At 47.9% G+C, this 22,952-nt stretch overlaps 1 protein-coding gene across 9 annotated transcripts in view; it reads right to left on the bottom strand.

Moving 5' to 3' along the window:
- LOC138521540 (signal transducer and activator of transcription 5B) overlaps positions 1–22,952 on the bottom strand; it is a 1,967,228-nt gene that overhangs the window by 266,115 nt on the left and 1,678,161 nt on the right. For all 9 annotated transcript variants that reach the window (XM_069634461.1, XM_069634460.1, XM_069634455.1 and 6 more), the window contains one exon: positions 1,539–1,745. In XM_069634461.1, the coding sequence (XP_069490562.1) occupies positions 1,539–1,745 (207 nt within the window). The remainder of the gene's footprint in view (positions 1–1,538; positions 1,746–22,952) is intronic.

The raw sequence follows: 22,952 nt of genomic DNA, 5'->3' as shown, positions 1-22,952 counted from the left end.
TGCGTTGGAAAAATGGAACTGACGCCAAAGGGCGCTGCGCGTGCTACATATACTGGTGATGACGTCGACCATCAGATGGATGCCCTCGAGGGACATTGAGTCGATGGGACCAGTGCACAGTGCCTCTGTCGAGGAAAATCTTTTTCCAAAGCAGCTGAAGCTGGAAAGGAAATATCAAAATATGAGGAAGACGTGGGAGGACACAATCCATTTGAATACGACACATTTAAAACTGTGCTGAGAGGCAGTTAAGTCTGTCAGGAGCACGATAGAAATATCCAAAAACATATAAACAATCTAATTATAAACTCTCGGAAAATGAGAAATAATTCAATTTTTCCCCAATTATTTTATGTTATGTTTTTAAACTGCACTAAATCACCATCACTACAGTCTTACTGCACTTGGGCTTGCCCTTTTGTGCAAAATATTAAGGACAAAAGCACTGTCTGAGGCTCATCAGTGGTCAGGACTTTGAGCCTTCTAAAGTGCCAGGATGTCACTGTAAACCAGGTGGTCATGTTGCAAGCATGCCCAAGGAAACAGGAGGGTAAAGCATTTCTACTTACTAACCTAGGACGGGCCAGGTTCTATAGACAAGGAAAGCTGGAAGAAGTTAAGGGCATTATTAAATGAGGCTTCTTGTGGCCTGCAATGAACTTTATGGGGATTATTATAGAGGTGTGTGATGCATGACTCCTCTTAGGCTGGGTTCTTTTTAGAGTTAATCTGCATAATCCAGCCATGTAAAATCCTTCTTCTTGGAATGGGCTACAGTTACTTTGTGGTGTTTGTACAGGGCAGCATGCAAATCATTGATCAAACCCGGGCTGGTGAGTCTACTTACCAGATTACATTTATAAGTGTACCTCAAGCTTTATGGCCCTTTTCATAAACAACGTGCTGTTGCTGTGTTTCATATATTTTGATGTTTTGCGAAGTGCTAACTGCCACCTTATAGCTGCTTCAAAGTGTTTTAACATTAGACATTAATTGGAATCAACATAACGTAAACGTCATGTAATATAACCTCACATAACCCAAACAATGGAAGACACCATCTTGTCCCAATTTGTTTTAAATGGGTGAATAAATGCGTGTGCATAGGGGGAAGGGGCAGGGTGGAGACACCCACCTAAAAGCAGAAATCATGTGTAAATAAAAAGCATAGATGTAAGTTTGTATTTACAGTTGGTAGCACCACCCAAAGATCCCAACAGACAAACGTTGCACTGCTTAAAACATGGCATTGCATAGCTTAACATAGCATGGTGTAGCATACCAAACACAAGAGAGCATAGAATTTCAAAGCAGATAGCGAAGATTGCACAGCGCAGCCACTTAGCAAAAGCATACTGTGGCTTAAAATAAAAAACAAATAAGAATGGAATACACCGAAACAGCCATAGTGTTTGTCCACGGTATAGAAACTATGGGTTTGTATTATCCATACCTAATGATTTTACATCGAATAAAGGTATTTTGATTGACGGGTACAAAAGGGAGCCTTTTAATCACAAACAAGACATTTAACTTACTCTGTTGAATTGCGACCATGAGACGGTCATGTTGCTGTAGTCGTCTTTGTGACTGCTACTGCTGTTGAAAAGTTTCTGTGCTAGGAACACAAAGTTTTCATCTGAAAGTCCACGATTGCTCTGCACTTCTGCTTTGAACTTAATATTCAGAGCTTCACACAGCTGTGGCCAAAGAACTTTGTCTGGAACTACGAATGGCACTCGACCCTGGAAAATAAGACAACATCAGTATATGTTTGTAAGACAACACATCTGAACCAAAGCACACACAGGCACAGAAATATGTCTCAGGGAACAGAGATTTTGCAGGTTCGGCCATGTTAAATTGTCAAAGTTCACAGGAGTAGAGGACAGGCTGAGCAAGGATTCAGGTTGAGGCTTTAGCATTGGATCAGCTATATAGCAGGTCAGAAAAAACAAATGAGGGCAACAAAAAGCACATCTTATGAGGGCCTGTTCTAGAACAGAAGACCTTGTGAGCATTATGGAGGTGCATGGATTTAGGTGGGCCTGCCTGGGATTGGAAAAACACTTCTGATGATGTTCAAGACATTGTGATGATTCTGATGGAGTCATCACTATTTTCCTGGCCGTGACCTCCTCCCATATGGCCAGGGGACGGCAAGCGCTACTCTATCCCACCTGGCGGCGGCTATATGAGGGACGATCACATGGGGGTGGGGGAGACCACCTTAGCTTCATCGGATGATACATGGTATCCCCCATTTCCACCCCCCTCCCCCCCGAGGACAAGCCTCCCATACCTAATACCCTCATGGCCTATTGTCATACGTCTCCTCATCCTCCTATGAAGGGTAGTGAAAACATTTTCCCGAAGACCCATAGGCTAACCTTCCAACTCTGACCTGCCTTGTGAAAAGTATGAAAATGTCTTCTCCAGTTCCACCTATCCATCATCCAGGACTGACATGCCATTGAAAACCGTTAAAAACACACACAAAAACACACACACAAAAACACAAACACACACACAATTTAAAAAGCAGAAGCAGAGAGTCGAGGTGTGCTGCTGGCGAGAGAGAGCTGCGCCTCTCCGTGCGGATTGAGAGACTGAAAGGCTGAGACCAGTGGGGTGGAGCCATCTGGCTCGAGAGCCAAGAAGAAAGAAGCTGCCATGCGAAAACAACACGCTGCGGAACGCCAGGACTGAAGAGACCCCTAGTTGTTCGCAGATGTTAGACAGCAGACTAACTCACCGGAGCCTGGGACGAAGCACATGAGCTGTGATGAATCAGAGGTGATTATCCCAAGAACCCTGGCCTGGGACCCATCTCATGTGGCCAGGGAAAGGCAGGCGCTTCCTGATCCTGAACCTGGGGGTGGTGTTCAGCGAAAGCATCACATGATAGGGCACTTAGGTCAGGGGAATTTGGAGAATCTTCTAAATAACTTCCTTAGAGACCCTACAGTTTTGATGGCCTATTGTAAAATTGAGGGCTTTGATGTAAAAAGCAACCAGAACATTGTGGACTTCAAGTCCCACAATGCCCCAAGTACTGGGACGAAGAAAAAGGAACTCGAGTACAGAACTGCAGTATGCCGTCTAGTGGTTCTAATGACCCACAACTGAGCGGGACTTTTGAATGTTTAAAGCATGCAATTAGAACAAGACGGTGGAGCTGTAGAAGAAATTGCCAGCCGCAGTTACAGCAGCAGAAGTGGAGAAACTGAGCCGTCAGAGCAGCCACTGTCTTTGAAGAGGATGTCGGTCCTGAGAGGGTCTTTGAAAATGAAAACCTGAAGTGAAGAAATTGCGCAGTAGGAAGCAGTGTTTTGAAAAGCTTTCCCTGTGGTGAGAGAGGCTCTCCTTATTGCGTACCTTGTCCTGGTGGCTGGCGAGTACTGGTGTGCACGAGGAGCGAGAAAAGCTCCTTCCCGATCGGCGCAGGGCACAGGAATAATACCGAAGCCGTTGGTCGTTCCAAAACCAGTGATTTTAACTTTGTTTGGTAATCCCGGAATGCTCTGTAGTCAACCGCTAGCTGCTAATCATTATTTTGAATACCGAAATAATGCAAGAAAATCGTATGGGCCTTATGAGAAATTTGAAAGAGGACAAGAAAAGAAAGGTTACAATTATAACTGCCAAAGCCAAGAATATTGCCAAAACAGAGAGAGGGGATTATTGAATCAAGATAGAAACCCGCATTGCCAAAGTAAAGAGGGGGCAATACTTCAGAAAGACTATAACCAACATTGGCAAAGCAAAGAGAAAAATATTGCAGAAAGTTTGTAACCAATATTCCCGAAGTGAAGACGAGGCAATAGTTAAGCAAGATACCAACAAGCATTGCCTAAACCAAAATCGGTGGAATAAACAGCACCAATGTGTAATGTATCCTTACAGAAGAAGTTTGAATCCTAATGTTGAAAGTGAAAGACTTTTCTATAAGGTTGAAGCAAGCCTCACCACATAGTATTTGTAGTAGTGTTAGGAGTTGTTATCCTGGCAGGTGAGTATATCAGGAAAGGGATTTTTAGAGGTAGTCCTGGCAGGTTAGTGGACCAGGATGAAGATATTGAAGTACAGCATTGTTTGATGAACTGTGGAAAAATCATCCTGACAAACCTTGCTGTTGACCAAGAAGAATTGTGAAAGTGTTTGTTTTTCAAGGAGAAGTTAAGTTGAAATATTAACTGTAATTGCAAAGACAAAGACTTTTTACGTTTTTTGGAAAATTTGCTAAAGGCAAAGTGACATACCTTTGGAGTGAGAAGAACTTTGTATTGTATTCGAAGCAGAACTTGGCCACTAAAAAGGAACTTTCTTATTTCCAACTTTGAACTGGAAAATCCTGCTATAAACCTCGAAAGGTTACAAGGATACCTGGTAATAAGGTTTATGTTAAGCATAACTTATTTTGTTGAACCTGAATTGCCATTTCATACCTTTATGAGTTTGATGTATGCATGTGTGTGAGGGACGGATTCCTTTTGTTAAAGTATTTTCCTTTAGTCTTAGTTGGATAGGCAGGGAAAATCCTCTTTAGGTTAGGGATAGTGATGCATTTATCACACAGTTAATAAAAATGCTAATTGTGAAAAACCTTTATAAAGTTGTCTGCTTCACCTTTCTGACCCATCACAGAGCGCAGCAGAAGCTGCAAGAGATGGGAAAGATGAAAGGAAGCTGTCGCGAGAAGGAATCAACTGAAAGTCCTTCACCGGCTGACTGCAGGAGAAACCAGGAACGCCAACAAGAACCGTCGAGTCCACCCAGAGACAGCGGGGACACCGGGGCCTATCAGAGGCCACGCCGAATGCCAGCAGTTGTAAATAAAGAAACAAAGAGGGAAAGAGCGAGACAGCTTATTGTTAAAAGGGAAAATTAAAGTATGTGAATGGATTGTAAGGAAGGCATGGTATCAAACAGTAAGACAGACACAAGTGATCACAGTTCAAGGGTGTTTATTGAACTTCGATTGGGTTTGAAAAAACGCCTATCTAAACCTAAATCTAAAGATGGGAGCAAGCTACGACCATGAAATAAAAATAATGCAGTCTTAGTCGAGTCTCTGTCAAAATAAAAGGTCCTATGCTAATAAACCTATTGCCAATCCTTACTTCTAAATACAAATAGTGTGGGAAACATTATTTTGCAAAAAGAAAAGTGTTCAAGAAAAGCTATGCCGGGGGCGTGGCCAACAGCCGAGCGATGCGGACGTGATCTCCCGCAGCTCCGCTGCCCGCCATAACTAATCCTGCAATATCCTGCATTTGAAAAGCTGGGGAAATAGTTTGTTTAAACTGTAGGAAAAGAGGAATGTTCAAGGAACAGAACCTGAGAACCGAGAAGTACAAAATCATCCCTGAAGCGTCTGTGGAACGAAGAGCCGTTGAGACCACGGCGGGAAGAACTTGGGAAGATGGCCGCAGCGCGCAACTCACGCCCGACAAGGAAAGGTGATCCCTGAATGCCATCGACTCTGTGGCAAAGGAGGAGTGTTGGCACCGCCCGAAACCCGAGGGAGCTGTGTCCAGAGGGGCGCGCCGACCCAGACTGCCACCAGGGTCAGCGGGGTGGAGATGAGCGGAAACGCGACCCATCGCTCCGAGCAATGCCCGGGGTGAGGGCTGCTAGGGAACCGGACCACGAGGAGTACTGAGGATCCGGCGTACCTCCGACGAGACAGTGGTTGGCCTTGTGGTTCCTCCGACGGATTCCGGGCACTGGTGGCCGCATCCAAGGGAGGGCACCCGATGGAAGGACCAGGAATGAATAAACCGCCACCCAGAGAGGTACAGTGACACTGCGGCCCGTGCACACCTTTCTCCACGGGCCGTGGCGCTGTGAGCCCGGTCGCATCCAGCGGCCAGACGAATTCCTGCACCCGGTGGCCGCGAGGAGCTGCAGGCCCCCCGGGGGAGCCCGTGACCCTCCCCCCGAACTGCTGGCCCACCGACACCACATAAATATAACAGGAACGCCACCAGCGCTGGAGTACCAGTAAAATAAACAAACACAGTGGCGACCCACTCAGGTGGATAGGGGTATACACCCATTCCGGCATCTTTCCAACGGGTGGCACACGTGCGGACCTGGAGAGGACGCCCACTCCAGCCCGCTCCTGCTCACCCTGCAGCGGCCCTGGAATAAGCCGACGAGAGATAGCTAAAAGTTAGCAAGCAGTCCTCACAGCAACGATAGGAACCCCCTCCTGCCCCGCACTCTCCTGAACCCAATCCTACACAGTAAGGCCCCGGAGGGCGGCCAATTGAGCGGGATCAAGAGCAACAGTGGGGACCAGCCGCATGACGCGAGCAGTTAGCCCAGCGTGCGCCTGGTGTCCAGAAGCCCCGTAAAGTATAAAACATACGAACAGTCCAGGAACCCCAACCCTCTGTGGGAGAGGAGTACATCTTAAATACCAAGCGTCACTCCAACAACCGGCGTGAAAGACATCATGGGAAAGGACAGGGGCAAGAAAACAACCAAACAAAGCACAATAGACCAGTATGCCACCGGTGCCCCCACGGTGTTGGTCGGCGCAGACCCGGAGGTGAATCCTGCCCCCAGCGAAGACTCCTTAACGTTGAAGGACGTGATGGCGGCGATAGCCAACTCCCGCACCTCAATGGAGAAAAAAATGGATGGCATCTCTGCGGAGGTGTCATTCCTTCAGCATGATCTCCAAAAACTCTCGACCAGGACACGAGAAGTGGAGCAACGGGTGTCCGGAGTGGAGGATGATTTGGGTGGAGTGTATCAGCAACTATCACAGGCTCTGTCCAGACAAAAAACCCTGGAGGCACGAGTAGATGAGGATCAGGGCAGGTCCTGCCGCAATAACATTCGCATCCTCGGCCTGCTGGAACGGACGGAGGGACCCTGCACTGAGCTTTTCCTGGAACAGTGGCTGGCAGAGCTGTTTGCACCCAAATCCCTGTCAAACAACTTCTCTGTGGAACGCGCCCATCGAGTACCAGCAAGGCGCCCAACCCCGGGCGCCCCCCCAAAAACAGTCATTGCCAGACTCCTCAATTACCAGGATAGGGACGCCATCCTGCAGATGGCCCGAACGAAAGGAACCATCACATATAATGGGGCCAGAATCGCCTTCTTCCCAGACTACACCTGCGAGGTCCAGCGGGCCAGACAATCCTTCGAACCCTTGAAAAAAAAGCTCCACTCCATGAACATTAAATACAGACTCCTCATCCCGGCACAGTTGAGAATTCAATACGAAGGTAAAACGGTCCACTTCACGGACCCACAGGAAGCATGGACCTGAGCCAAGACCCACATCACTGGGGACTGGGCCAGGAATGACCGGATACGCGGGAGAAGATCGGGACCCCGTCAACGACGGGACAGACGTGCCCACCAACCTGCATCAGAGAATCCGGAGGAACCGGGAGGAGATGCGGACCCCGAACAAGCCCAATGGAATGACTGACAAAGACATGACCTGTGGGGAAACCCCGGTGCCGGTGAAGAACGGACGCTGCACCGGTCATCCGCTGAGCAAAGAACACCTAGAAATTCGGATCAGGAGACACTGCACCCGGTTCGGAAGCGAGAAGTACAATAATCAGGAGCCCTCCTAACCAGCATGTCAGACTATTGGCGGAGGCCAGGACCCCTGATTCGAGACACCCGCTACACGTCGAGTGTAGCAAGTCTCGAAGAAGTTAGAACAGTTGATATCACTTTAATGGATCTGGCGATCTAATTTTCAGTCACCAGATGAGTTCCAGCGACAGATACTTCACGTTGGGGAGGAGTATGGGGAGGGTGGAGGGAGGGAAGGAATGTTTCGTCGGTACACAAGGTAGTTATGTCACCCCACCACCACACATGACACCGCCACTAACTGCAGTCCGGAAACATGCACCCATGTCCCAGACGACTACTAAGCCTGGCACAACACATGAGTCTAACACCCGCTGCACACACCACTTCAACTTGCATACACTAACTGCTACCAGGGACCATGCCTGAGCACACCATGGATGCACAAATCCCATCAACTAACGCAGAACACACTAAGATCCTGAAATTCCTTACGTGGAATGTAAATGGCATGGGATCAAGCATTAAACAATGCCTTATAGTCCAGTTTCTTAACAGGCGAGCCCCCAACGTGGCCCTACTTACCGAGACCCATCTGGCTGGCTCGACCTGCCAGTTCTTCCGCAGAACAAACTATCGCCTGGCGTTCCACGCGGGATATACTATGGGGTCACGGGGAACCCTCATCCTTCTGCATAAGCGACTCCCATTCGAGCTAACGGCAGTAGAACAAGCTCCTAGCGGCCGATTTGTGTTGGTGCGAGGCACATTACGGGGTGAAACATTAGCCATTATAGCGATATACTCCCCACCTGGGCTGGCGGAGGGACTTTTGAAAGAAGTGACCGCCCTGCTAGCACAGCACCAGCCGGACGCATGGATCCTAGGAGGAGATTTTAATGATGTTTTAAGTAACACCCTTGATCGAACCCATATCCGGAACCCCAACATACCCACTAGGCTAACGTCTTTTTCATCTGCGCTAGGCCTGTGTGATGTCTGGAGGGAGCTCCACCCTGCAGACCGGGGCTTCTCCTTCCATTTGGGCACCCATGCCTCCTTGTCCAGAATAGACCATTTCTTTCTCCCAACACCTGAAATGCATAGAGTGATTTCCGCAGAGTTGCTCCCCCGTGGCATTTCAGATCACTCTCCTCTGGAGATGACACTTCGCACTAACAGACCCTTGCCACCCAAGACGTGGAGACTAAATAACTATTATCTACGGATCTCCAAATTTGTAGAAGCTATCATGTGAAAATCCGATGAATACTTTGAAATTAATACAGGCATGGTTGATGACCCGGTCACAATGTGGGAAGCAGAAAGCCATCCTCAGAGGGGAAATGGTCGCCTGGGTGACCAACAGGAAGAAGGAACAATATAGGAGGGTGGTGGAAGCAGAGGGGGAGGTGCAAAGGTGGGAATCCAGATACATACTGGATGCCACCTCGGAGACACACCGCTCTCTTCTAAAAGCCAGGCAGGGCCTCCACAACGCGGCATTAGACAATGCAAAACAGGCGCACAGGGAATGCAGGATCAGGCTCTATGAATGTGGCGACAAAGCAGGCAAGCTACTGGCTGGTTAGAGAAACGGGAGGAAGGGCACAGACACATCTGACAGATTGTCAACAATGCGGACAGCCGGGCCCAAAATGATTCGGTCATAGCAGAAGCATTTGCCGAATTTTATGCCGGCCTGTGCAAAGCTTCACTTACCTCAACAGATCCGTCCTTTCTGGACGAAATCATGCTCCCACAACTATCGGAGCAGCAAAGATCACACCTTGACAGAGCCCTAGAGGAAACCGAAATAGCAATGGCCATTGGCCAGTTGCAGTCCGGGAAGATGCCAGGACCCAATGGATTCCCGGTCGAGACATGGAAGCGCCTGGGCAGCGACAAAATAGCAACGCCTCTTCACAAGCTATTCCTCGCAGCAAGAGAACAGGGCACTCTTCCTCCAGACCTCAGAAAGGCCAGCATCGTTGTAATTCCGAAACAGGGCAAAACCCCCTTAACTGTGCACTTCATATTGACCAATATCACTTATTAACGGTGAAGCCAAAGTTCTTGCCAAAGCACTAGCAAACAGGCTACAAGTGGTCATACCCTCCTTAGTCCACCCCGACCAGTGTGGCTTCATGCCACACAGGTTGACGAGAATGAACATACGCCTACTCCATCTATTATTGGAGCGGGCCCCAATCCTCTATGTACCACTCGCCCTTCTGGCTATTGATTTTGAAAAGGCGTTCGACTCAGTGATATGGGAAAGCCTGTGGGTGACTATGAGACGCATGGGAATTGGAGAGTCCTTTATTGGTTGGGTGCAGCTCTTATATGAGGCACCACAGGTGGAGATTAGGGTGAATGGTTGGACCTCCAGAATTTTTCCAATAGGCAGGGGCACACGACAAGGTTGCCCGCTGTCCCCCCTCCTCTGCGCTTTAGCAATTGAACCCCTGGCTCAATGGCTCCGACAGGCCGCCACATGGTGTGGGTTCCGGTGGCCGGAGGGGCGAGAGGATAAGGTTTTCCTCTATGCCAACAACCTCCTACTCTACCTAAGTAACCCGAACACGGCCTACCCAATAGTGTCTTAGTGTCATGATCTCTGCTTCCAAAAGGTCAGGGTTTTCCCAACTCCCTTGGAAGCAGATCCATAACCCAGGTTCCGAGTGCCAACCAGTCCCAATTGGGACCTTTTGGACCCAGTCCTGGCGCCAGTGGCACCAGGCTCCTAAATATGCCCAGTCCCAGCGCTGGAAGCGCCGGGCTCATAATGCTTGGGTGGACTTACCTGCAGCAGACCATGCTGTTTACTTGCCTGCCAGTTGAGCCTCTGATCCTCTTCTGTTTGGAACTATTTTTCCTGTTGGGTGGGGCAGGAGCCACTCCCTAGGTTCAGAACACTGGAACTCTTCTGGAAAGCAGGAACTCTTTTCTTACCTAGGCGTGGCTGTGGAAGGAGACACCTAAGCACTACAGGAGACTATTTAAACCACACCCGATGGATGAATCTTGCTTTGCGTTATTATGCATCCTCTGCAGCAGAACGCTCATCGTGTCTTCTGCATCTGATCCTGGGCCTAAGGAAAAAGGCTTACCATCCTGAATCCAGTCTTCAGCAACACCTATAAAGACAAGAAAGAACAGGTTAGCATTACGGTCTTCAGTGACAGCTCTTCACTTACCTGGTCCATCGGCTGTCACCAACGCCTCGCGCTGCATTCCGACATCTGAAGGACAAAGGCTTACCTACTCTTCGTGCTCTCCGGAGGTCTTCACACTGCATTCCGGCATCTGAAAGACAAAAGCTTACCAACTCTTTGCACGCTCCGGAGGCCTTCGGCGCTGCATCCCGCATCGGAAAGACAAAACAAGGTGCGTTTAAAGACATTGGGGAACTTTAATCCTCACGTGCCATTACTCCTTTCCACATCTAACCCAGTGGGTATTCCGGCACCCTGCAGCCGCTCCGAACTTATACCTGCAAAATAAAAAGACAGTTAGAGCGCATCGTGAAGCAGGCAACAAGCGCTTACTTACGTGCTTCCAGGCGCTTCTATTCATCACATGGGCTCCATCTTCAACTCACTTCAGCCCGTCATCTACCATCGCCGGAACCCTGCAAAACAAGAGACATCATTACTAAAGACTTTAAAGACATTAGAATTACTCGAAACTTACCGTTCGTGCAGTAAACGACGGACAGCAGTCCTCTGAAGTCAAGAGGCCTGCTCCCCTTATCCAGTGAAGAAACTGGTTACAGCACCCTGCCCCGAGGCAGATGGAGAGCACGGCGTTCACTTACCTAAGGTGAGAGCGTTAACCTTCGGGGTTCTACAGGAGAAGAGAAAGGGAAGAAGAGAGAGACATTCAATAACCCAGTTCATTAATCCCATATTTTCTATCTGCAGACAGCTTACCCTTCGAGTCAGACATACAGTGCACAGAGGTCCAGCCCAAAGAGCCAGCCGTGTGTTACACATCACCTTTGAAGATACGGTATACGCCAGGTCAAGATCGGCGCCTCTACGGGAATCAGGTGAGCGTTACACTTAGATACTGTAGGTGTTTGGGGATTTCAGTGCTCTAAAAGTGAACTGGGACAAAACAGTCCTTTTCCCAATCAAAGGAGGAGACCTGGTGGCCCCCCGGGAGACACCTTGTCGGGTGGTGAGGGAGGGCTTCCGCTACCTGGGCGTATGGATCTCTGGGGATCTCTCGACTTACGTCTCTGACAACCTGCATCCATTAACTGAACGCTTTTCGGAAGACGTGAAACACTGGATGCTCCTCCCCCTCACGATAATGGGTAGAGCAGCCCTTTTCAAGATGCTGGCACTTGCACGATTTTTGTATGTGCTGCAGAATGCCCCACACATAATTCCAGTCCCAGAATTTGTCCGGGTGGAATGCCTCCTTAGGAAACTGATATGGAAGGGTGGCCAACCCTGAATCGCACTGACAACGCTACAAAGATCCATATGGGAAGGGAGTATTGGGGTCCCACATCTCCAGTCTTACTACTGAGCCGCCCAATTAACAGTGGTCAACGACCTGTTACACGGGGATCACAAACTCCCACACATCAGTGCAGATACAGCCATTACACAAGATACTCCACCAGCCACTATACATTACCGGAGCCTCACTAGACCTACCCCACAGACACTTACTGCACATATCACAATGGTATGGAGGCAGGCACATACACACATTTGGCTGGGGAAACAAAATAACTTTAGCACAACCACTGTGGCGCAATTATATGCTAACCGAGGTGCGAAAAATTGCAATGTGGCCCAGGTGGGTGGAGGCAGGTATAACCACAGTCGAGGATGTAATAACAGAGGGCGCCATCTCCCAGTTCGAAGTGCTGCAACAGAAGTTCGGACTCCCCGAGAACGAGCGCTATCACTATGTGCAACTATTGCACGCCCTCCGGGGCCACAGGCAGGCACTCATGGACGCACCAGAGTGTACCCCAACCTCTTTCCACAACATATCCCCACCAAAGTCACATCCACTCTATATAAATTACATAAGTGCGTTTGCAACCCCGGAATTGGCCAGCCTCAAAACCAAATGGGAAAGAGACATGGGTGTCATAGAGCCGGAGGACTGGGTTCAAGTACTCATGCACCCACGAGAGATTGCCATAGACTCTAAGATACGGCTGGTCCAAAATACTACATAGGGTCTACTATCCACAAACTGCCTTATTCGGCTGGGAACGGGCCCCGGACCCCAACTGCTTGAGATGCCGGGGGGAGGAGGGCACCTTTAATGCCCCAAATACAAACCTTTTGGACGCAATGACTGTACCAAAGACTGTAGCGAGTCCTGGGTCGGACGGTGGCACTGGATCCCGCGAAACAGCTACTGGGGGTCCCAGATGAAAACGCCATCTTCTTATCGACCGCAATGGGGCTGATAAAAAGTGACATCGCACAGAAGTTGGGAGCCCCGGAATGTCCGACTCTGGGCCAAAGGTCCGACGAAATGGACATCTGTGCAATTAAAGAACAAAGAATATATATGGCACGGGGGTGCCCAGCCAAATCTAACAAAATCTGGGGGAAATGGGAAGGGAGTGTGGACTGAGATTCAGCGCAGCGTAGTGGAAAGGTGCGAAACACTCAGCAGTAGAATGGTGGGTCATGCAACTGCAAAACAGACACGAATCGGCATAACTGATGCCCCACCAAACTGGAAAAGGGGTGTAGGGGTGACCAGGAGGGAGGGGTGAATGTTTGTATATTATAATGTTGTTTTAATAAAACAAAATGTGGTTTAAAAAAAAAGAAATGCTATGTCAGGATATTCAAGCCGTTGGCTTTCCTTCCCCACGTTTTCAGCACAGGACAGGGCGGCACACTCAAGCTTAGCACACTCTCTGGCTTCTCTAGCACGTGGATGCAGTTCAAAACCTCAACATCAGGGCCTTCTGTGCCAAAGTCTCTGCCATTCAAAGTCTCTTATTTCAGAGGGCCTGATGCAACACGACAAACATTAAAGTTCCTTTCTTCTTAGAATTTCACATACAACTTCTCGGGGGATTTACTGTTCGCCTCGGGTCCCCCTCCGCCGGGCTCAGACCAAATTTCTGTACTTCATCAAAATCCAAGACTTTACATTGAGCGCAGGATTTCGCTTGACCCGTCACAGGACCACTTCGATTCACAATTACTTGTTCTCTTCTTGATATAACCTTTTTCTCACTTTCACTTTGCCACTTCTCAGCTGGATACCTTACAGAGACCTTCGACTGAGCACCCACGTGGTGCCGGACCATTCTGTCAAAGGTAATATGCCTTGCTTTTTAAAGTTCAGTCACTCATCATCAGTTCAACTTTACTTGCATCTCTTATCACATGAGTTTTGACAATGTTCGTTCCAGCGCTCACCATACAATGTTGCTGCTTGCAACCTTGGCTTCACTACAGACCGGTGTTGTATCGGTCTCCCCAACTCACCGGCTGTGATGATTTCACCAACACTGGTTTGTTCTTGGAGCCAAGGATGATACCATGGCGGCTGGTGATTTGCCCCACCTTGATTATTGATGCGGGACAGCCCCGGGTAGCTCAGACACACAATGCAGGATTCTTCAGCCAGGTTTCCTGGTCTTACGCTTTCTATTCGAGTTCTCTGGGAAGGAACGGTTCCTTGTCGAAAAGGTCAAGGGAACTTCCCTCCTTGCGATCCTCTTCTGTTTTGCCGTCTTTCCTCTCTCGTTCAGCTGCCATCTCGAAACTGATGTTTCCTTGTGTGCTTTGCCTCACTCAGACTGTGCCTGAATGTCTGTCCTTTTATACTTTGTAAAAGAATTGATTGGAGTCAGGTGCGAGTAGTTACCCCACTCTGCCTGACTTCATTATCGGGACAACATGGAGACTGCCCACAGGAATCCATTTCCTATTCATTCCCATGGGCAATCCTCATGACTCCCATCTGCCTCATCTTCGTCCCAGTGTTTCTCAGGATTGGGAGGGGGAGACTGGGTGTGAACTCAAATACTCACTGATGGCCAGAAAGGGAGGGGGATGGTGAAAATTACAAGAGGGACGAATATCGCGTCTCCCTTTTGAGTATTCTTCCGCGAGTTCTCCGCTCCGTTGGTTATCCCTTTTTATTCTGTCTCCAGAATCGGGGCAAAAGAGAGACAATATTTCTTTGGTTTCTAATGCAGTAGAACCCTGGGGAAGAAGACGAGAAAAATCCCTGGGTTTTTCACATTATATAGGGCAAGTATATTGGAAACCCGGACAGGATAATATATCCAGCAAAGTAAATGTGCCAGTCAGGGGAAAGGGCGTGGGTGTTGGCGTCCGCAGGGCTTTCCCTGCCCCCAGGATCACCGAAACTGCTGCTGCTGTCGTTTGGCCATGCCCCCTTTTGCTTAAAAGCAAAGCCACTAAGCCCACCAGGGTGGAAGCCCATCGGGGGAAGGGGTGGCGGGTGTTGGCGTCCCGCAGGGCTTTCCCTGCCCCCACGATCACCGGAACTGCTGCTGCTGTCATTTGGCCACACTCCCTTTTGCTCAAAAGCAAAGCCACTAAGCCCGCGAGGGTGGAAGCCCGTTGGGGGGGAAAGGGCGGCGGGTGTTGGTGTCCCGCAGGGTGTTCGCGGCCTGAGGGGGTGAGAGCCGCTCCATCATACACCCTGCCTGACCCCCCCCACACAGACCTGAAGGAGGCCGCGCCCTGATCCCTTCCGCTGCGTGGCAGTCGCCTCAGACGTCCAAGAAGGTACCCGTTTTCTGCTTCTTTTTCCCGGCCACCTTGTGCGCCCCTAAAACTGCTTAAAAAAAGAGGGGTTCTGCCATTCTCATTGATCCTATGCCCCCTGGATCCAGGCCTGACTTCATTGGACTCTACTATTGGACTCTTCTTAGACCTACGCGGGTGTACAAAGTGAACCCCGGGGGTGCCCCTACTGTTCGCTGACTGCCTGATTGGTGAAAGGCGACTTACTGTGTCCTTTGAGTCACTCCTTTGGAGCACTCCCTGGGGGGTCAATATGCCCGAGGCCTATGGCAAAGACAGTGGGGGTACCCTGCCCCCACACCCCTTGTGCTCCATGGTCCTGAGCTTGATATGGGCCCTGCAATAGGTGCCAAGCGAAGAATTAGGCAACTGAAGAGGAATTTGGATCTGGGTAACAAAGTTGCTTGTGCTTCACATGGTGTGTTAGGGGCTTCTTCTGAGGACATAGCACCCGTAGCATCCGCAGCCTTCGGAGATGCTCATATGTTGATTAAAGAGATCCAGCAATTTTTGGGCAGCCCAGGGGGAGGGGTCCCTGTCACCCTGATGGCTGCCCTAGTTGCCGAGTCCCTGCCCAGCACACTTAGTGCTGTAGTGAACGCTGTTGGTTCAACTCCCTGTTCAAACCCCTGTGGAGAGGGGGATTCGGCTCACCCCCGTTCCTTGGCCTATGCTGTACAGCCGCAGCAAGAAGTGTGGGAAGAGCTTCCTCCGGCTTTAGAGCTTACTGCGACGGTCCCGCCCGCTGCTAAATCATCTATTGGGCAAGGGGAGAGTGCTGCCCCCGAAAACGTACCACCTATACCAGTCATTGGAGAAGGCCCATCTGTGGTACCTTCATGTGGAGTGGGGGCCCTGATGCCGCTAACAGGGGCTTTGTGCGACTTAGTAACCTTAACAGCAACTGAACACCTAACAGACACAGCCATGGGGCTTGAGGGAGGGTTGGATGCGGTCCCAGTATCTGTACAGCAGCTCTGTGTCACCCCTCCCCCCCTGATCAGTATGCCTGGGTCAGCTCCCACCCGACACCCAAATCAATGCTCATCTCTGCCCCAGAAATGAATGAGGCAGGGGGAATGAGTCCTTCTGTATGCTGTTGCAACTGTCTTGGCCGAACTCTTGCACATTAAGGCTCTCCTGCTAAATTTCATTAAAGGAGATGATTCCACAACTGCTGCAGGTGAACCAATAAGTAAATATGGAGATGTCGGCCATGTCTTGAACCACCCCACCCCCGCCACTCTTATTGTACCAAGGGCCCCTATATGCCCTCACCCAAATACACACAGGCAAATAGAGCACAACTCTGAAGGCAAATGCGAATACCAAGCCCCCTCACACCAAGCCCCTTAATTTCACACAAGTCCAAAAGGGGTGGTCGCACCGTGATGTCTCAGCGAGGCTGTCTCCCTCAAATTTGCATCCTCTTCCAGTCATGCACCCCAGGCCTATGGACTCTGGGATCATCCTACTGCGCAGAGTCCCAAAACCACTCTCAAGTCGTCAAGAACCCAGGGAAGCACTTCTTAACAAAACTCTACATTGGCTGAAATCTATAGGTGGATGCCCATTTGTGACCAAAGAACACATTGTCAACTGAACTCGAACATCCAAACATGGGGAGGATGATACTGTTGAACTGAAACTCTAACAATGCTGTGGCCAAAGACATACTGAAAGCCTACAAGTGTTGTATCCTCCGGGCTAACAGTGTAATCAAAATGGTTTTGCACCCCAGGGTCTCTGGGACTGGTGCTGACAGGTGGAAATGCCACCCTTCTGGGGGAGGGGGGGGGAGTGGGCTAATATACTTTCTTACAATCATCTGTATCTACAGCGTGGTGACGCCTAAATTGGATAAATGGCTGAGGGCTGCTGGTCCTAAGTTTGCTCTCAGAGATTTTCTTGACAAACTGCTTTCTACCCTGGTTGTTTTGATTGTTGATTTTGTTTTGTACTATAATTGTGATGTTGATTTGTATACTTTCATGGCTATTTTGCCGAATAAAGTTATGTTGATGATGATGAGTAAATGTGCAAGTCTAGGAGCCCATATGAACAGAAGCCCTGGCAGGAGAGTATAACAGAACATTACAGGTGTGTGAATACAAGAAGCCCTGTCAGGAGAGTATACCAGGCAATTACAAGTGTGTGATTACAGGAAGCCCTGGCAGGAGAGTATACTAGGCAGTTACAAGAAATGCACAAAAGTTAAACCGTTCCTAAGGAGAAATATCAGGACTAGAAAAACGATTGCGTCAACCAGGAGAGAAGAAGCACAACCCTGGCAAGAGAGTAGACCAGGTATCCTAAAAGAGACAAAAGTAGAACGCCAGACAGTTTTGTGTATGAGTGTTGTTGCTGGTCAAGAAAGGCACAAGGAACTGTTAATTGTGAAAATATAAGAAAGTAGAGAGGAATCCAGGGGAAGGGAGTCACCCTCTGGAGCAGCATCTTTATCCTTGAAGAACCTGTATGTTGGAGCTATTTATTCTTCCTTTTAAACACTTTGCTAAACCATCCAAGTCTAAAGACATTTCCATCTTCACCTTAGAATTTAGTTCATAGTGTGAGGGTCAGAATAGAATAGAACTTTGATTGGACACGGGACAGTTTTGTTTACATTCCGACACAGACAGAGCCTTAGTTTCTGGTTTAGGTAGGGAAATTCCTCTTAGAGCAGAGCCAGAGAGGCATTTTTTCCAAACCCCTTTTACTTTCAACAAAAGTCTTTAACCAAAAGCATAACTCACTTGTGTCAGAGTTTCATTCCGGACTCCTCACAACACCAACATTAGAAACTTATTGGCAATGACAACAGGATCATGTCTGGCAAAGCGCTCTACATTCGAAGTACTGCAAAAAAGGAATACTGCAGGTCACGACTGCAGAGAAATGAGCGAGCTTTGTTGGAGCACAGCAATAGTTAGCTGGGGTGCTGCAGAATGACACATTAAAACAGTATTGCAGGAGCACTAAACATCTGCAATAAATAGGACTGTATGCAGTCCTCTTCTGTGTTACTTGTCAGACACCGCCAGATATGATTGCAAGATTTAGGCAAAAACTAAGAGGTGATGGCTGGAAGGTTTAATCTGAAGTCTCTGGCAATTGCTCTGGGCGCAACCCTCCAGACCATTGTGCGTCGCCTGACAAGCTATTACAGAAAGGGGAAAGACCATGTGCAAATCAGGCTTGCTCCCACCCGCAAAGGGGCAGTCCAGCCCCAACTGCTAGGTCACATCCCTTCTGCACAAGATCGCAATAATCCCCAGACATGTTTCTGTCTCATTGCAAGATTTCAGCAGCATATTTTAAAAACAAGCTCTCTCGTTAGTGTATATCTTTTAATAATGATAGGCCTTTCTAAAAGCCCAGGACAGGCCCTATTTGTAATGCGCTAAAGGAGTTTACGCCTCAAGTATATTTTTAGACATCCAGTGGGGTACATGGAGATCTTAAATCTGGGCAATTTTAATGTAGGGAATAGGAAGAGAGAAACCTCTCATCGGGATGGAGATGATGCAGCACCATGGTCAGAACTCTAAATCACATATCAGATCATAGACTATTATAAGACGCATTGTGCAGGTCAAACAGATGGGCGATTAATTAAGAAAAATTCAGTTACTAAAACTGGATCAGGAAACCAGTGGGATCGGCAGACGGCTGCGATAGAAGTCTCCTGTCAGTCATTCCTTCCGTGATTTCATGGCGAACCGAAGGGTCTCAGACCTTCTGCCTTTGCAAATAAAACTCTTTATTAAGCAAGTGTAAGACAAAACAGGATTTGGGGAATAAAGCCAAGTGTCCAAACACAAATGATTTAGAAGTCTATCCCTGTGTGAATAAGGCAAACGGGTGCGCTTCACATATGGAGCCAAAAAGGTGCCCAAAAGGCTAAAAACCTCAAAGTAAATTTGCCTATTAGAACTCATCAAAAAGTTCCTTGAAAGGGAGTTGTCAAAATGGCCAAATCAAATGGTGTAGTGAGGAAAATAACTAAGTCCTTCCCTTAGGTGAAAAAGCGTTGAGGGAAAAATGTCTAACTTAAAGTCCTTCCCTAAACTAACAAAGTCTTTCCATTCAAGGAGGTCTTCCTCCCAGGCCTCTTCGGCTAGACAACCAACAGGGTCGCTTATGCGAAGAACTCAAACTGGGACCTGTAGTTGCCTTCCAGGTTCAGGGCCTCTTAGGCGAGGGATCAGCGGGCCCTGCGCTTTAGTTCATTAGCTCAGTCTTCTGGTTGAGTTTCACTCTCTCTCTTTCTTCCTCAACCTTTAGCTTATGCCCCTCTTCTGTTTCAAGGGTCTTTTGTGCTCAAACTCCTGTTGTGGTCTGTTCTTCTTTCTCCATTTCATCTTCCCTTTCAGGAGATTTAACCTCCCAGTCTTCCTCCAGGGGTTCTCGTAAGTCTCTCTGGCTTCTGTCTCTTACCCCCTCAGTGGTGTATTCTCAGTTCATGTTCGGTGGCCCCCTCCAGGGGTTCTTGTCAGTCTCTTTCTCTCTTTGCCTCTCACCTCTTCAGGGGACCTGGAATGTTGCCCCTCTCCTCTTCAGGTGTCCTGCTTTCGTCCTGGGCTCCCTACCAGGGTCTTAGCGAAGTGTTGCCTTAGCCTCTTCCCAGGCAGGTCAACTCTACCACTCTTTTGGCTTTGGTGGTGCTGCTTGGGACCTCTCCTCCTTCCCCCTGAGTAAGTTGCCTCAGCTTCTTCTCAGGCTGGTCAGCTCGCCCACCTTTTAGGCCTAGGTGGGGCTACAAGGGTACTCTTCTTGCGTCTGGTTCAATCAGCTTTCTCCATGCTCCTTAGGCAACATCCAGCCAGGTAGTGCTCCAGGGTAATCCAGGTTCCTTCACCCAGGAAGCATCTCCTCCTTTAGGATATAGCTCCTCTTCATACAGCAGCTTCTGGAGAGAAATGCAAGTTCAGAGTGAGCTGGCTCATCTTTTATAGCACAACTCATGATTCTGTTGGCTGCTGATTAGAGGAAAGCCCTGATTACAGGGTTAGCTAGCAGGGTGTTTTCACTCTGGCCCTCGTGTTAGACTCTCTCTCCTGACTGGCCAGTTGGACTGCTGTTGTTTTAATCATGATTTAACGTTCTTTATTTCCTTCTTTTATCATAGGCCTCTTAAATATTATTTGTCCTACCCTTGGGACTCAGGTTTTTATTTTATTAATATAGGTGCACCCTTACATTCCTACCCGTTTCTCTATGGGGAGTCGAACATTGGCCCTTCCATAGGGTCGGTGGTGTTTCAAACATCAGAGACGTGTCCTGGCGCTGTCAAAGGGAAATGCTAGGGACTTTCCTCTGAGGCCCTGCAGTGTCTCTCTGCCATTCACACTCATCCGCTTCCATCCCTTGAAGCGGGCATGTCACCAGTGCAGGCTCCCCGTGCTCCAGCACAGGCATGCTAAGGGCTGGATGCCCCATTGTTCCACCATGTGCCGTGAGCTGAGCCACTGCTGCTGCAGTCCCGCCTCAGTGGGCACAGCAACTACCACCTCAAGGCAGTCTCAGATAATTATTATGTGGGGATAAAAGCACTGCAATTCATCACACATCCTAACCAATTTTGGTTTTAACTGTTTTATTATTATTATTTTTTATTACTTGAATTTTAATCAAAAAGATTTTTTTGATTTTTACAAGAATCGTCGACTCTAAAAGATTTCTCAGTATGCCTTGTGTTCTTTGTGTCCTTTATGTTCTTTGTAAGTTTTTGCATTCCAGCATAAAAGTCTAGTGGTTGTGGAAACCCCAATGGAAGGACCAAGGCGTAAATGCCTTTTACCAACAGACTATTCTAGCTCTTCGGCTGGCGTTTGTTGATTGGTCTTAGTTGTCATCGGCTGTCTCCGTCGTAGATTGATTGATCGTTTTGAACGCTATTTCTATTAATTTCACCGTTGTCAGTGTCCATGTAGTGGTCTCTCCTGAGATTAACCTGTTCCACACCGAATCTTCGTCCAATGTTACTGCACCTTGCAGGAGAGACGGGAGATAGACGTCACTGTTTTGTTGTGTCTTAGGGCACGACAGCAATAGATGTTTCTGCTTAATCTCAATTTTTGCAAAGGCGACAACTGTTGTCTGTCGACGGGGATCGAATCGCCAGGATTTCGTGGGTCATCAACAAGTTGAGTCTCGCTTTCATGAACAAGCCTCGCATTCGTTTGTTCGGGAATTTCATACAATAATTCTGAGGCACTTTGACTTTGTTAAATGTGGGTGGAAGATGAGTCAATAGTTTGTTTGCACTTGCTTTGTCAATTGTGGTGATCCAGTCCATGAATTCCATTTTCCGTTTCACTCTTACAGGATTGTCTTTCAGATCTTCTTCTGAACATGCTATGTGGCTCAGAATTTCTTGAAGCCTTTTAGCCCAATTGTTGAGTGCCTCGCATGTTCCGCTTGCAAGTTCTTCGGCGATGATGTTGTAGATCGGAAGGATATCTGCCATTAGGATTTTTCTGTTTTATTATGTACTTGTCTGTACGGTTAAATGGATTTTATTTTCCAAAATAAACCTCATTCACTGACAGACATCTCCTGGTGGAAAGTTAATTAACTACAAGTTAAAAAAACATTTCTATAGGTCACAGAAATTAATGTTTGAGAACTTGCTTTATGACCCCACCTACGTGTACATGGTTGTACTCAAAGCTTAATAATGAGAAGCATAAGTAGCAAGAAACAAAAAATAACTAAAAACTAAAACAACTTTTAGCAAACTGGAGTGAATTGGATGTAAAGTGCAAAAAGCACAAAGACTGCTTGAGATATACAAAAAAATGTATTCACACAAAGATGTTAACTCAATAAGGCATCATGACAATCAAGAGGACCTCTGGGTGATCTGGGCCCTAATATAACTGTGCATAAATATGCCAGTGAACACAGCCAAATGATGTAGTCAGCCCTGCAGATGAGGGTTGTATCGGCCACTTTTACTCCCTAAAATTGGGCAAATACTGCCAAAATAAAAGGAATAAGGAGTAAAAATGATCCCAACACAAATATATATAACAGATTGAAGCCTTGCTCCCTGTTCTCGTGGACACATCTCCACTATGTTTGGAGAAGTAGTGTACATAGGGCCACAGCAAGAAACTATACTAATATTAGTGCCTTATCTGACTAGGTAAAATGTATATTTTAATGTGCATGAATAACTAAGTGCAAAGAAATATGCATTCTAAAACAATTCTGTTTTACTCCCTAAAAAAATATGTTTCTCCTGACTTTTAAAATTAGGAAGTAAAATACTTTCACTTCAAAATCTTATCTGGAGCATCTGGAGATGCCCCTACTGTCCTACTTATGGTTACCAGCTGGCTCTGCTCATCACAGCATTCCATCAATCATCTCTAATCACTCATGGATGGCTGTGACCAAGGGGTTTAAAAGCCATATCCCACCATTTTGTAGTCAACCATTGCCGGTGCTGGGCAGCAGAGCTACCATCTCGCTCCAATCATGTGGATGAAATGCAAAGAAAGGCAGACCCGTGAATGGACTTTAAAGTGAAATATAGCTGCAAGATAAGCGATACTAAGTAACCAAGTGGTCCGGTAAAAGGAAGTAGCC

The sequence above is a fragment of the Ambystoma mexicanum genome, chromosome 13 (genome assembly GCF_040938575.1).
Source record: "Ambystoma mexicanum isolate Mex_15411 chromosome 13, UKY_AmexF1_1, whole genome shotgun sequence".
In the NCBI taxonomy this organism is placed as follows: Eukaryota; Metazoa; Chordata; class Amphibia; order Caudata; family Ambystomatidae; genus Ambystoma; species Ambystoma mexicanum.
This window is presented reverse-complemented; position numbering and strand designations above follow the sequence as displayed.